Here is a 14,420-nt window from a genome sequence, read left to right on the forward strand (position 1 = left end):
CTCTTTGCCCCTCTCTCTACCATTCTTGCAATGAACAGACCACACACTATTAAGTAAGTTTAAAATGATTTACTTACTAAATCTAAAGGTTTGATTCATGAGGTGTTGCATGCAGCAGCAAGGAGAACACAACTAACAAAATACAGAATGTACAGTGATACCTCGGTTTAAGAACAGTCCTGTTTACGAACTATTCGGTTTACGAACTCCGCAAAACCGGAAGTAGTGTCCCGGTTTGCAAACTTTACCTCGGTCTAAGAACGGAAGCCGAATGGTGGAAGGTTACTGATGGCGGGAGGCATCATTAGTGAAAGTGCACCTCGGTTTAAGAACGGTTTCTGTTTAAGAATGGACTTCTGGAACGGATTAAGTTCATAAACTGAGGTACCACTGTAGTTTCAAACATGCCTGTCCTGAGCTTGGAGAAAGTTCAGGCATGTCCATCCTGGTCGTTTACATGGTGCAAAGAGAATGAGAGAAAAGAAAAGAAGCAGCTTCACATTCTCCCTCACGGAGTCTGAGTCTGAGAAGAGAACTCTGTGATCTTAACTCCTTTGGGTGCCAACTAGGACTCATGTATAGTTATGTTTGAATGCAATTTCCTCCAGCCCACCCCACAACTCCCCTGTGAGGAAAGGTTACAACACTGAGACTTTTTAGGGGGGACATGACCACAGTGTATAAAATCATGCATTGTGTGGAGAACGCGACAGAGAGATGTTTTTATCCCTCTCTCATGACACTAGGGTGGAATCTACACACACATAAAAACGATGTGAAAATGCTTTTTTAAAAAACATTTTCAAAATATATATTGAATTTGCCACTAGCTCACCATCGCCATCTAGTGTCACATTTGTATAATGCACTTAAAACACACTTAAAACATTATATTTGCAGCTGTATAGCTGAGTCCTAGAACTCATGGACATCTAGTTCAGCCAAATGTTGGAAAATTCATGACTGGGAAAAGTAAGGACTTCTCCACCCAGCACCAAGTTAAATTGTGGAATTTGCTACTGCAAGATGTAGCGGTAGTCACCATTTCCTAGATAAATTATGAAAATGCTGGACTAGATAGGCCTTTCGCCTGATCTGGCAGAACTCGTATGTTTTTGCTCTTTGTGGTGAGCTTGGTCCAAATTTTGCCCCTCCTACAGCTTTGCAATCCACTGTGTAAAGCTTGGCTCTTAGAACCCAGATGCCAACGTAATTTAAGCCTAAGGGGATATTCTGGAGGAAATTCTATTCTCGAACTTTGTCAACTGCTGAGCACACCGATGGCACTAGATTGGAAAATAATAATGATGATGATGATGATAACAACTTAATGTCAACATTTGTCTCCGTTAACAGTGACGCAATGGCCAGAAGTGCAACAAATAAAGCTTACCTGTTGCTACCAATCCTGGCCATACCTGTTGAATTCATATCCTAGGCTAGGGGAGACTGCCTTCCAAATGTTGCTAGACTCCAACTCCCATCAGCCACTGCAGGCCAAGCCAATAGTCAGGGGTGATGGGAATTGGAGTCTACACCTGAAGGGTCACAGCTTAGCCACGCTTATAGGCACAGGAGTCTTGCCTGGTGAAAAGCAACAACCCGGACCCAAACTCGACAGTTCACACAACCCAATGGGCAGCTTGTAGATGTGGTTTTTCTGCAAGTCTTTCAGCAAAAGCAAACCGTGTCTCTCTTCAACCATGCTCAGCTCCAAACTCAATCTACCTAAACAGGGATGAACTGATGTGTTGAGTTAGTGTTTTAATCTGTTTTTAGCTTGTTGATTTTAATAAAATTTTGAATTTTTTTAAAATACCAGTTTTTAACTTTGTCTTTTATTGATATGTTTTCACAAGCCACTTTAGAGAGTCTCCTTACAATCAAATGACACAAGCTCTGTTAAATAAATCAATAAGCTTATTGCATCTTCTGCCTCAAGCTTCTTCAGCTCCCTGTTAACCCCATTAAAGTTGCCAACTTATTTACTGTCCCCTGCGCCTGTGCTTAGCCGGCACACGTTAGCCAATATCGCTGCTGATCTCTGTGCAGCAAATCAGTGGTCATCTGAGGACTTCTGCAGATAAAACTGTTGCTAACAGCGCAAGAGCAGGCTGTGCCTGTTTCCCCCTCCCCTCCCTTCTGGTCAGTTGGCAACCCCAAAATCACTTTGATTGTTTTGATCTATCCCTTACAGCTAGGATAGAGAGTCTGTGGCCCTCTGGATTTTGCTGGACTCCAGCTCCCCTCAGCCCCAGCCAGCATTACCAGTGCTTAGGGATGAGAGGAACCATAGTTCTACGGAATCTGTAGGGCCACAGATTCCTCATCTCTGCCCTACAACATCCTGAAAAGATGGGTCCCAAAGAGGGTTGATCTCTCCACATTTTTTGTTCCTAGCTAAGCTCCCATGTCTTTGAACCCTGCCAGGTAGGCAGAAATGCAACAAGGGAAGCTTTTCATAGCAGTGCATCTCTGTATGCTTCACCTGTTGGATTTCTGCATATTTCACACCAGCCACAGAGAGATGTGTCACAAGGGCGGAGAATGCTAACTCTCCAAAACTGCATCTAGGAATCTCCATGATGTATTGACCCATTTACCTGCTTGTGCATTCCTCTCTAGAATGTGCATTAGGGATATTGAGGATACATTTAAAGCACATGACTTCCCCACAAACAAATCTGAGAACTGTAGTTTGCCCCTTGTAGGGCCAAAAAATTCTCAGCACTTCTAAAAAGCTACAGTTCCCAGGATTTGTTGTTGGGGGGGAAACGTGCTTTATTCCGGAGTCTTCACTTTAAAGCCTATTCACACACACGAGCTGTAGTTTGTTAAGGGTGCTGGGAACTGTAGCTCCGTGGAAGAGGGGTAAACTACAGTTCCCAGGATTCTTTGGTGGGCGGAATAATGTGCTTCAAATGCATGATGTATAAGAGAACCTGCAACAGCTAAAAAACAATCGAATTGAACGGAAGGCTTGTTTGAAGGGCCTGGGGCCACGGGGAGGCCCCTTCCTCTCATTCCCCCAAATTCCCCCCCCCCACTTCCCAAAATCTCTCCTCCCCTTGCGCAGCAGCAGGGGGCCGCGTTAGGGACCTAGTTATGTAGGCTTAAAAAAAAATACACCTTAAATACGGATATATGGGTATATATATATAGCTTAGGGGACAAAACAATACAACGAGGAAGAACCGGGTTAGGGATGCTTTGAGACACTTTTTTGGGGAGGAGGGGGTGTCCAGTGAATCACCCCCTCTCCTCCCCTCCCCTCTTTTTCTCTCTTCCCTCCCCCCTCAGCTGCAAAAATAGAGCACGTCCCCTTTAAATTTACCCAGGAGCCCTTAAAGGAGCCCCAGGGGCCCCGGGGGGAAAGGCATCCCCACCCTGCTAACCGGAGCCTGCCTGGCTCTGCTGCTTCTTCTTTTTCGGCCGTGGAAACGGAGCCTTGATGCAAGTCGATTAGAAGCGGTGGGGGGAGAAAAAATTGCCATTTATCCATATATATATTTATTTTAAGAAATCGGGGTTGCGGGGGGGGGAAGGGGGGAATATTGCAACGGATCGGAGAGAATCCACAGCGAAGGTTATTTGTGTGCATCGAGGTGGGGGTGGAGATGAATCCCTAGGCAGTGAGGGAGGGAGCCAAGCATGGAGGAGCCCCCCAGCCTGTGCATCAAGCTCGAGCCCCAGGATCCAGGTGAGTACAAAAGGACCCCTCTTTTTTGGGGGGGGAGAATATATGCGCGCGCCCCCACCTCTTTTCCACGCCACCTGCTGGTCGTGTGTGAGTTGGAGAGTGGCACCCCCCGGAAAAAAAAAATACCTGGTCGGTGTTGGTAGGGGTGTGTTTGTTGTGGGGGGTGTTGCAAGTTTGCCCAGCTGGGCAGGGAGAAGGAAGTCCGGGGGGGGGCTGGTGGAGGAAGAGCGATGGCCCCTTTAAGATCCCCCCCCTCCCCGCCTTCCTCCATCTTCCTGGGCACTTCAGTCCTGGACGAATTCTTGCCTCTCCCATTCAAAAAAATAGCGACGAGGGATTGAGCACAAAAGGAACCGGAGCTGCCAAGAATCAAATGACGTGGAAAGGGGGGAGCCCTCTCTCCCTGAAGGGGTGTGTGTGTGTCCTCACCCTTGAAGATCAGGAAGACTTAGGGGGAGTTTGGCTCCTCTTTTGGGGAAACCCCTTCCCCCCACCCAGTTTGGACAAACCCCTCTCAGCCCCCAGCCCCCAGGTGTGGTTTTGTGGGCCTGTCTCTTTGACAGGTCCTGTTGCCCATTTGAAACCAGCCCCTTCCAATGTTGTATACAGCACCCTTCTCTTTTCCTCCGTACCCCTGTAAAGTCTGTTACTTCTGCTTTGCAGGGGGTTGGACTAGATGACCCTGGTGCCCCCTCCAACCCTATGGTTCCACTACTTCATCCTTGCTTTCACAAAGTGACACAACATCTCTGCTTCCGGGCCAGCAAGTCTTGCACCACCTCCCCCCCGCCGCTGCCCCCGCCGTTGTTTTGCCTCCTGTCAAAAGAGTTACAGTGGTACCTCGGGTTACAGACGCTTCAGGTTACATACTCCGCTAACCCAGAAATAGTACCTCGGGTTAAGAACTTTGCTTCAGGATGAGAACAGAAATCGTGTGGTGGCGGCGCGGCGGCAGCGGGAGGCCCCATTACTTAAAGTGGTACATCAGGCTAGTAACAGTTTCAGGTTAAGAATGGACCTCCGGAACGAATTAAGTACTTCACCCAAGGTACCACTGTACACTGTATCCTCCTTGCAGCCGGGAACCTATCTTTGTTGTTAATCCATTGTGCTAATCCTAACCGCCACCACCCTTACTCTCAGCAGCTCTTTAATTCTTTTTTTAAAACGCCAAATAGGAAGAAGTTTCGTCGTAGGCTCCACTCATCATCATCATCATCATCATTGTTGTTGTTGTTATTATTATTATTATTACTATTATTGAAGGCGAGTATTTGTGTCTCCCCAGAAGAGTCGCTGTTCCCAGAAGAGGCGGCCGATTCGCAAAGCAGCGGCGAGCTGCGCTCCGGACACGCCCTGCGGCCCTCTGGGAACGGCCTTGTGCGAGGGACCGCCGTCAAGGACCCCTCCGCCCTCCTCTCTGGAGGGCGCAAGTACTCGGATCACTGTGAGGAGCGGGCGTCGAGGCCCGGCAAGAGCCGCATCCCCGGGCGTGACCACCGGCGCTACTACCATGAGCACTGGAGGGCAGAGTACCTGATGGACTTCAACGCCGCCCGGCATGGCATGATTTGCATGGTCTGCGGCAGCTCCCTGGCCACCCTCAAACTCAGCACCATCAAAAGGCACATCCGCCAGAAGCACCCATACTCCCTGGCCTGGAGCGCCCACGAGAAGGAGGTCATCATGAACAGCTGGGACGCCCACCTGGGCCTCGAGGCAGAGAGCGACGGAGCCAGAGAGCACCCCAACGCGCCCGAGGCTCAGGAGGGGGGCCACGGTAGGGGGGCCTAAATTCGCGGGTTTGTGGATCATCTTAATCGTAGCCACGGATAGCCTTATCCTCCGTTCGTTTTTTAAATCATTTTTATTGATTTTCCAATAAAGACAGCCAAGCAACATGTCCACATCATAATCTAATTAAAAACAAAAAAAAGGCCAAATTGTGATCCACATTTTCATTATTAATTTTTCCGTGCTCCCCATAGTCTGGACCTCTGAAGCATATCTCCAAATCTTCAGTCTTGCTTCCTCTCGTTGTTTTCATATTTTCCACATCCCGATCTTAACGCTTTAAAGTTCTCCATCCCTGGCTCTGCGATTCTCAGTCATGTCAAAAATCATATATTTATGATTTATGATGCCTTATCTTCTGTTTGTTGGTCTAATCCCACCCCCCTTTTTTAATATTGTCAGAAATGGTATATTTTTCTTCCATAGTGGTAATTTTTCTTCAATGACTATATTATTTGGCCATAAAAATTATTACTTGAACGGATGACAAAACTTTCAAAAAAAACACCCTGGCAACTAAATTTTTATATAGGTTTCATTCAAAAAGAAAGAGAGCTATGTTTATAGTGTTTGTTGGACTTCAGATATGAGGCACCATTTTTTCATTGTATCTCGAAAAATATTCCAAAACATTTATCATCATATCCTCCCCCCCAAAAAAATTCAACATAGATTTCTTCTTGACTTCCCACCCCCCCCTTTGCTGATGTTTGTTTTCCACTTCTTTTTCTTATCTGTTTTACAGTACATGTGTTTTTATTATCTAAACTTTGCTATCCTTAGTTCTTTCAGTAATCCACTGCTTATATTTCAATTCCTGCCTGCAACTTCATGTATGGACGATACTTTGATATAGATAATCCTGACAACTAAATTGCTTAACACAGTGAGAGGGTTGGACTTGCACTGTGGAGACCCAGGATATAAATGTGTCCCCCCAATGCTGTTTGACACCCATCATTCCCAGCCATCTTACCGAGTTGTCCAACAGCAAAGGTTTTGTGCTAAGTCAGGCCGTCGTCTCTTTCTAGCTCAGTATTGTTTACATCACGGGTGGGGAGCCTCCAGCCTGTGGGCCAATCCTGGACTCCCAGGGGTGGGTTGGTTCTGATTTGGTCAGTGAGGTCATTTTCCCCAAACCACACCCACTTGCTAATCAGCTGGGTGGAATCAGCTGAGAAGTGAACTGGGTTCACTTCTGTGTTGGCTACACCTGCCAGTTTCCCTTCCTGCACTGAATGGCAACAGCTTTCTAGGCTTTCAGACAGGGAATCTTTGCCAGCCCTGCCTGAAGAAGCCATTGGGAATTGAACCTTGTGGATGAAAGACAAGATGATCTCTGTTTTCCCTCTCTGGGGACCCATGCAACTTTTTTTACAGTTGGATATTCCTTTCATCCTTCCTTTTTAATAAAAAGAATACCTTATGTGGCCATCCCAAGCAGATAAGGAGGTTTTATTTTTATCTTTTTGTGAAGATTTTTAATTTAATTTTATCGTGTATATAAAAGTGAACAGATGAAAATTAAAAGATGAAAAGCAAAATGATAAAACAGGCATGTAGAATAAGTGCAGTTGTACGTGGGTTAAAAAACAAACAAAGCCCAAGTAAATATTGTCGTGATCTGATTATCATAGTTCCAGATTTGCCAAGGTGGTGACGGGGGTTGTCTTGAAAATGACGGTTCCCTTGTATATGTCATAAAGGAATGCCAAATCATATGTCTGGAGGTTCTAGGCTTGTCAAAATCTCAAATTATGTGTGATTTTTCCCATTATAGCTGTATTCCAGAGGGAATGGTACCAAGTGTTTAGCGTAATATTTTGGGCTGTTTCCCCCCTGAGTTTCAATTACTGTTCAAGCTGCCACAATCATATATATAAGACCAATTCTTTTTTTTTCTTTTCTCAATTAATTTATTATTAATGTTGCAATACATATATAAAATCATTACATATTGATACATATACATTATATTTGTAAATTTACATTTCACATGTGAAATAGTGAAATATAAGACCAATTCTTCTGACATTGTAGATATCAGTAACATTAATTATGGAGAGCAGACAATAGTTTATTTAATAATGTTCATCATCTCTGATGAAATTAGATTCCAAAAAGCAGACAAGAAGGTTCACCTGCTCTCCACCTGCCTTGCTTCTGTACAGGTGGAGAATTTCCGCTGAGTAGCAGCCGCAGGAGGCGCCGTGGCCCAGGACCCCTCTCCTCTCGTGGGGGGCGACGGCCCTCCGGCCTGGCCCTGAAAGCCTCCCCGGGAGGGGAAGAGCAGAACTTGGAGCGCTACCTGAAAGAGTCCCTGCAGAGCTGGTTCCAGTCTGAGTTCCTGATGGACTACGACCCTCAGGGCAACCGCCTCTTCTGCATGATGTGCGGCTCCTCACTGCCCAGCCTCAACTTGGACGACATCAAGAGGCACGTCATGGATGCCCACCCCAGCTCGCTTGGCTTCAGCCCCGCCGAGAAGGCCAGCATCCTGGAGACTTGGAACGCCCGGGCCGTGGTCCCGCCAGCTGAGGGCACAGGAGAGGCACCAGTGGGTGAGGCAGGAAGCGGGCAGAAGGCGGGAGGGGAGGGCGGAAGCAGAGCGCCGGAATTAGAACGATATTTCAGCAGGCTTGCCAGTGACGTGATCGTTCAGGTGGCGGGAAAGTAGATAAATACAGTCGTGCCTTGGTTGACAAACGCCTTGCGACTTGAACATTTTGGCTCCCGAACGCTGCAAACCTGGAAGTGAGTGCTCCGGTTTGCGAACGTTCTTTGGAACCCAAATGTCCAACGTGGCATCCTGCAGCCAATCAGAAGCCGCACCTTGGTTTCCAAACATTTTGAAAGTCGAACGGACTTCCAGAACAGATTCCATTTGACTTCCGAGGTACCACTGTAAATGGAGAATGCGGAGGGTGAAGAAACTGGTGGAAGAGGCTGTCTGAGACCTTGCGAAGGCCACATGGGATTTTGCATGACTTTCGCAGAGCCCTGTAAGCAAAGCAGAGGGCTTGGAAATCTCTTTCTGCACCAGTTTTTCCTGCTGTGGAAATAGCTTTTAAGCCGTCAGCCTTGCTTCCCGGGCTGCTGGAACCCTCAGGAAGGGTGTGGACCGCCCCAGAGCATTCCTGAGGCCCCTTCCCGGAGTCCAGGAAGGTAGGATTGGTTGTACAGAGGGGAGGTTCCAGGTATCTGCATGATTTTGTATCTGCTCATGAATCCCTGGAGCATAAGCCCCACATAAGTTTTGGGCCTGCTGTGTTGCTTCTCTGAATCAGGCACCGTACTTAAAATCGAGGAGCTCCTCTCTGTAGCTTCTTCTTGAAGGAAATCCTGGCATACATGCTAGTGACCAAGGATAAGGGAACCTGGCATTGTCCGTATGGTACAGAACTCCAGTTCCCAGCAGCCACAGCCAATGGTCGGGGGGAGGGCCAAACAGCAGGTGCAAACAGGAAGCTCATTCCTCCGAATCTTTGTGTAACCAGAAAGTGAGGCATCCAGCAGTCTCTTGTGGGAGGGAGAGCGGAATGAAGAGTTGCGCAAGTACAAAACAGATAAGTGAGTGCGGACTGAGCATGCTCAGTGGGCACAGAATCCTGGTGAGTGGCAAAACCCGGAAAATCAAAGATAGGCGTGCAGAATGGAGTGTCCTCAAAACGGGGATGGCTTGCGAGTAGGAAACAAACTGACTTGTGCTGCCTTGAACCTTTGGTGCATCTAGCTCAGTATTGTCTTTGCTATCTGTACTATACATTTTAAAGCAGTATCATGCCACTTTAAACAGCCATGGCTCCCCACCCCCCACCCCAAATCCTGGGAGTTATAGTTTGCTAAAGGTGATGAGAGTTATTGAGCGAATCCCCTCGTCACAGAGCTACACTTTCTGTCTCTTCCCGGGGAATTCTGCGAATTGTAGCACTGTGATAGGAATAAGGCGCTGTGAATAAGGCGGGTGGCGCTGTGGGTAAAACCTCAGTGCCTAGGACTTGCTGATCGTATGGTCGGCGGTTCGAATCCCCGCGGCGGGGTGAGCTCCCGTCGTTCGGTCCCAGCTCCTGCCCACCTAGCAGTTCGAAAGCACCCCTAAGTGCAAGTAGATAAATAGGTACCGCTTTATAGCGGGAAGGTAAACGGCGTTTCCATGTGCTGTGCTGGTGCTGGCTTGCCAGAGCAGCTTCGTCACGCTGGCCACGTGACCCGGAAGTGTCTCCGGACAGCGCTGGCCCCGGCCTCTTAAGTGAGATGGGCGCACAACCCTAGAGTCGGACACGACTGGCCCGTATGGGCAGGGGTACCTTTACCTTTTAACAAATCTTAGCACCCTTAACATGTCACTGTTCCCAGAACTATAAAGGGGTGGTCGTTACTGCGGATGAATTGGCTCAGAGCAGAGGATGCAAAGTGAGGCACATATAGAGGGCCAGAGAAGAACCTTGGCAGTACTATGCACAGGTTCTGCTTTATGAATGAGAAACAGCGAACATTCACCTGTCCAAACATAAGGAATGGCTACCCAAATATCGCTAGACACATTACAGATTCAGATACTTGAACAGAGAGCATCCTCTACTTCCTTGCTTGCAGTTTGCTGGTTGGTGGAGCAATGAAGTGAGTGAGTGAGAGAGCATTTTTTCTGTTTTTCGGTGGGAGGTCAAAATTCAAAATTAGAATTTTTCAAAAATTAGGGGAAATTAGGAGGAAAATCAAAATTGGAAATTTCCCCACAGGACTCAATGGAAATCATTGACTCCTTATGCAAACGCTTGGCTAACGATCGATTTGCAGGGAACACTGGGAGGTCAAAATTCAAAATTAGAATTTTCCAAAAATTATTTAAAAAATCAAAGTTAGAAATTTCCCCACAGGACTCAATGGAAATCATTGACTCCTTATGCAAATGCTCGGCTAATGATCGATTTGCAGGGAACACTGTGTGTTCGGTAAGCAGGACCTTTGTGTAATTAAATCCGTCCTCTTGTTCCCCCCCGCTTTCCCACTCCTTCCTGATTCCACCCCAGAGGCAGAGTCTGAGCCGTCCCCTCAGGACCTGACCAAGAAGGAGGTGGACCCTCCCACGTCTCCAGATCAGCCTGCTGGCGAGGACGGCTCTGAGGAGGCTGGGGCTTGGGACTCGGAAGAGAGCGGCCTTCCCGCCCCGGCCCGGGGGAGGGACCACCGCCGCTACTTCCAGGAGCACTGGCGGGTGGAGTACTTGATGGACTACAACGGGTCGCGCCACGGCCTGGTGTGCATGGTGTGCGGGAGCTCCTTGGCCACGCTCAAGATGAGCACCATCAAGAGGCACATTCAGCAGAAGCACCCGGACTCCACCCAACTGAGCCACCACGTCAAGGCCCTCATCGTGGAGGAGTGGAACCAGAAGGTGGCCCGCCTGGCGGACGCGGAAGACTCCTTGCCCGAAACTGACGGCGAGGCAGACAAGGGTAAGGGGCAGGCGGGGTTTGAAAACCCCCCCAGGTGCATTTTGCTCCTGGTATAATAATAATAATAATAATAATAATAATAATAATAATAATACCTTTATTATTATTATTCAGCCAGCTAGCCTTGGTGATTATCTAATGCTTATTAGATGAATTCCCCCTAAATTGATTTCTGAACTTTGAATTTTATTGTTAATTCACATTTTTTTACTGTATTTTATGCTGCTTTTACAATTACAGTGGTGCCTCGCTAGACGAAAAGAATTCGTTCCGTGATTCTCTTCGTCTAGCGGTTTTTTCGTCTTGCGAAGCAAGCCCATTGACAGCTTAGCGGATTAGCGCTACAACTGTCAAGCGGCTTCCAGCGATCAGCTGTTAAGCGGCTTAGCGGCTTAAGAAAAGGGCGAAAAAAGCGAAAAAAAACCATGGGGGGATGCAAGATTTTTTTTTCTTGCGAAGCAACCCCATAGGGAAATTCGTTTTACGAAGCGCCTCCAAAACGGAAAACCCTTTCGTCTAGCGGGTTTTTCGTCTTGCGAGGCGTTCGTCTTGCGGGGCACCACTGTAAGTGTTTTATATTCATGGTTAACCACCTTGAGCCCAGTTTCTGAACCAGGAAGGGCAGGGTATAAATAAATTATTATTATTATAATTATTTATTGGTATTGTACAACCTGTGTACAATGAAATTAAACAAGCCTCCCGCCCCCAAACACTCAATCTCTTATTGAACAACACACCACCACCATGGTGCAGGCCTCATTGTGACCATGTGGAGATTTCAGGCTGGAGAATTGGAAGAGATCACAAGGGTCATCTTAATGCTCCCCCTTCAGTGCTGGAATCCCTCCCCCCCCCCCCGCATTGTGGGGCTCACACCCATGACCCTGAGATTAAGAGCTTGATGCTCTGCTGACTGAGCTATCCCAGCTGCTCCCTGACGTGCCAGGGGAAAACATTCAAAATGTGCTTGTGCGCCTGCAGGCTATAGCTGTAGAGTCCTGCCTCTGGATCCTACTCCCCAATTTCTGCCTTGTTTTTTCTGTGTGAATATGCTTCCTATATGCTTCCTACGATATAGGATATGCATATATGAATATGCTTCCTACAACAAAAAATGGGTTTGATAGGCAAACTAAACCCTCCAGATGTTTTGGGACTACAACTCCCATGATCCCTAGCTAACAGGACCAGTGGTCAGGGATGATGGGAATTGTAGTCCCAAAACATCTGGAGGGCCGCGTTTACCTATGCTTGGGTTAGATTATCATAAAAAATGGGTGGGGCTCTTTGACGGAGGGCAGTATAGTAGCAGGGCTGTTAACAGGAAAGCTGAAAGACATGGCACATAAGGAAAAGGGATTGAGGAGGGAGGAGGAAAAAGATAGCACTTGGACTCCCAGCTTGGTGGTTTCCCAGGTACTTTATTTCACAGTTCAGCATACGGTTTAATAAGAGTAATAGTGATAATAATTAAATATAAATATATAAATACGACCATCCTAAGTTGCGGAGAGATTTGATAACTCCTGGCTGGACTGTGATCTCCCCGCTGTTGTTCTTCTGTTCCTCTAGTGGAATCTCAGCAGGCTTGCAACCCCCCTTTGTCCCCTGAGGAATCTCAAGAGGGCGGGACAATGCCTGCAGGAGAGGAAGAAGATGAGGAGGAGGCCCCCGCAGCAGGAAGACTAGTTCCCTCTCAGCAATCCTCGGAGGCTGCGTCTTCGCTGGCCGGTGCCCCGTCCCGGCGGGGTCAGCGCCGGAACTACCAGCCGCGCTGGCGGGTAGAGTACCTGATGGATTACGACGAGCAGCGGCACGGGCTGGTGTGTATGGTGTGCGGGGGCACGTTGGCGACCCTTAAAGTCAGCACCATCAAGCGGCACATCCTTCAGGTCCACCGGTTCTCCCTGGAGTTCACGGCGCTGGAGAAACAGACCATCCTCGATGCCTATGCCGAAAACGGGCCGGCTCAGAATCCCAGGCACCTGGGCACAAAGACCTCCCCCAGCCCGGACTCTGAGCCTGCTGACGTCAAGCCAAGTGTCCAAGGTGCAGGGAAAATGGGGTTTGGTTACAATTTGCCAGTATGTACGGTGTAGCCCGCGGACGTGGACTGCCCTCATGGTGGCAGGGTGGACTCCGTTGACCGACGAACTCAACTCGTTTGTTTTCCTCCCCACCCCTTCCTCCTATGGATGGCGGAATTCCCTTTTGGAATTCTCAGGTTTCAGAATTCTGCGACTGGAATCGGATAGTGCAGAATTCTGCAACTGGAAGCGAATAATGCAGATGCCGGGGAAATCTTGTTTTGTTTTGTCTTTGTTTCTCTCTCTGCACAGCATCCATTTTGATTTGCATGTTCTGTTCTAGTGACAAAGGGATTCTTAAAGGTGTTTTCGCCCCCCCACCCCAAAGCCCCTTTTCTCTGCACCTCAATTTTTTGTGCTCCCAACTATTTTGGTAAGGTTTCGGAAAGGTTGGCGAGGGGGGGGGAAAGCTTCGGTATTTTCTGAAGAGAGGAAGTTCTGTAAGAGCACTGTCACAGGGGGCAAGTGCACTTAATCGAGCCCCGAGGCCTGGAGGTTTCTGTGGGAAGTAAAGTTGCTGCTGCTGTAAGGTGGGCACCTATTTTTTCAGCCTGAGGGCCGCCTTCCCTTGTAGGGGTGTTTGGCAGTGGTGGGAGGAGCAACACAGGTAAATGCTTCTTGAGGTTCTCCCACCCTGTTCCAAGGCATTAAGGGCCAGGTGGTTTGATAGCTACGCCTCACCTTCTGGTCTGGGAGGCTGTTTGGGCCAGGCCTCAGCTGAGCCACATCCAGCTATCCTACGTGTGAAATAGATGACATGAGACGTGGTGGACGTAAATTTGTCATTCAGCCAGAGGAGGGTTTGCAGTTGCCAGAACCCTGCTGTGCCCTGGTTTGGTTTTTTTGCAAGCCACCCACCCCAAGCAGGTAATCATTGGCACTTTGTGGCCTGTTCCTTTATCCACACGGTCACCTGACGCCATTGCGACACCACGCGATTGACGGGTAGCTGCCCACTGTGACCTGCCCGCAGGTAGGTGGATGGTAAGATCCAATTCCTCCCTCGCAAGCTGTGCCACGAAGAATTCCCATGTCCTCCACAAGTGCCTAGGCTCTGATTTGCGGCTGTGCATCATATAGCCAAAGGGTGAACAAATTACGGCCCTTGCTCCCATCCCATCCCTAGAATATTGCAGAATAATATTGTAAGAGGCCTTCCTGCTTGATGCAGCATAGGCCGTGCTTAATATACCATGTTAAAATATTTGAAACGGGGAGTTGGGCTGGTTGTGAGCATTTCCCCTGTGATTGCACTTAAGATGGCCATTTTGGACTCTCAAATGAATTGAGCAACTCAGCACTTCCTGGAGTGTACTATGCCAGGCTCTGGGGCGGGGGTGGGAACCCTGGTACATAGGAAAATGCTAGGTTGAATCTGTC

At 48.2% G+C, this 14,420-nt stretch overlaps 1 protein-coding gene across 1 annotated transcript; it reads left to right on the top strand.

The window, feature by feature from the left end:
* Positions 1 to 3,197: 3,197 nt before the first annotated feature.
* On the top strand, positions 3,198 to 13,634 carry ZFTA (zinc finger translocation associated). Its single transcript, XM_081891529.1, has 5 exons — positions 3,198 to 3,700; positions 4,989 to 5,480; positions 7,666 to 8,055; positions 10,525 to 10,950; positions 12,526 to 13,634. The coding sequence occupies exons 1-5, from the start codon at positions 3,652 to 3,654 to the stop codon at positions 13,050 to 13,052; spliced, it is 1,884 nt and encodes a 627-aa protein (XP_081747655.1). The 5' UTR covers positions 3,198 to 3,651; the 3' UTR covers positions 13,053 to 13,634.
* The last annotated feature ends 786 nt before the right edge of the window (positions 13,635 to 14,420 follow it).

Source organism: Podarcis melisellensis (assembly GCF_964234715.1).
Source record: "Podarcis melisellensis genome assembly, chromosome: 16".
Classification (NCBI taxonomy): domain Eukaryota; kingdom Metazoa; phylum Chordata; class Lepidosauria; order Squamata; family Lacertidae; genus Podarcis; species Podarcis melisellensis.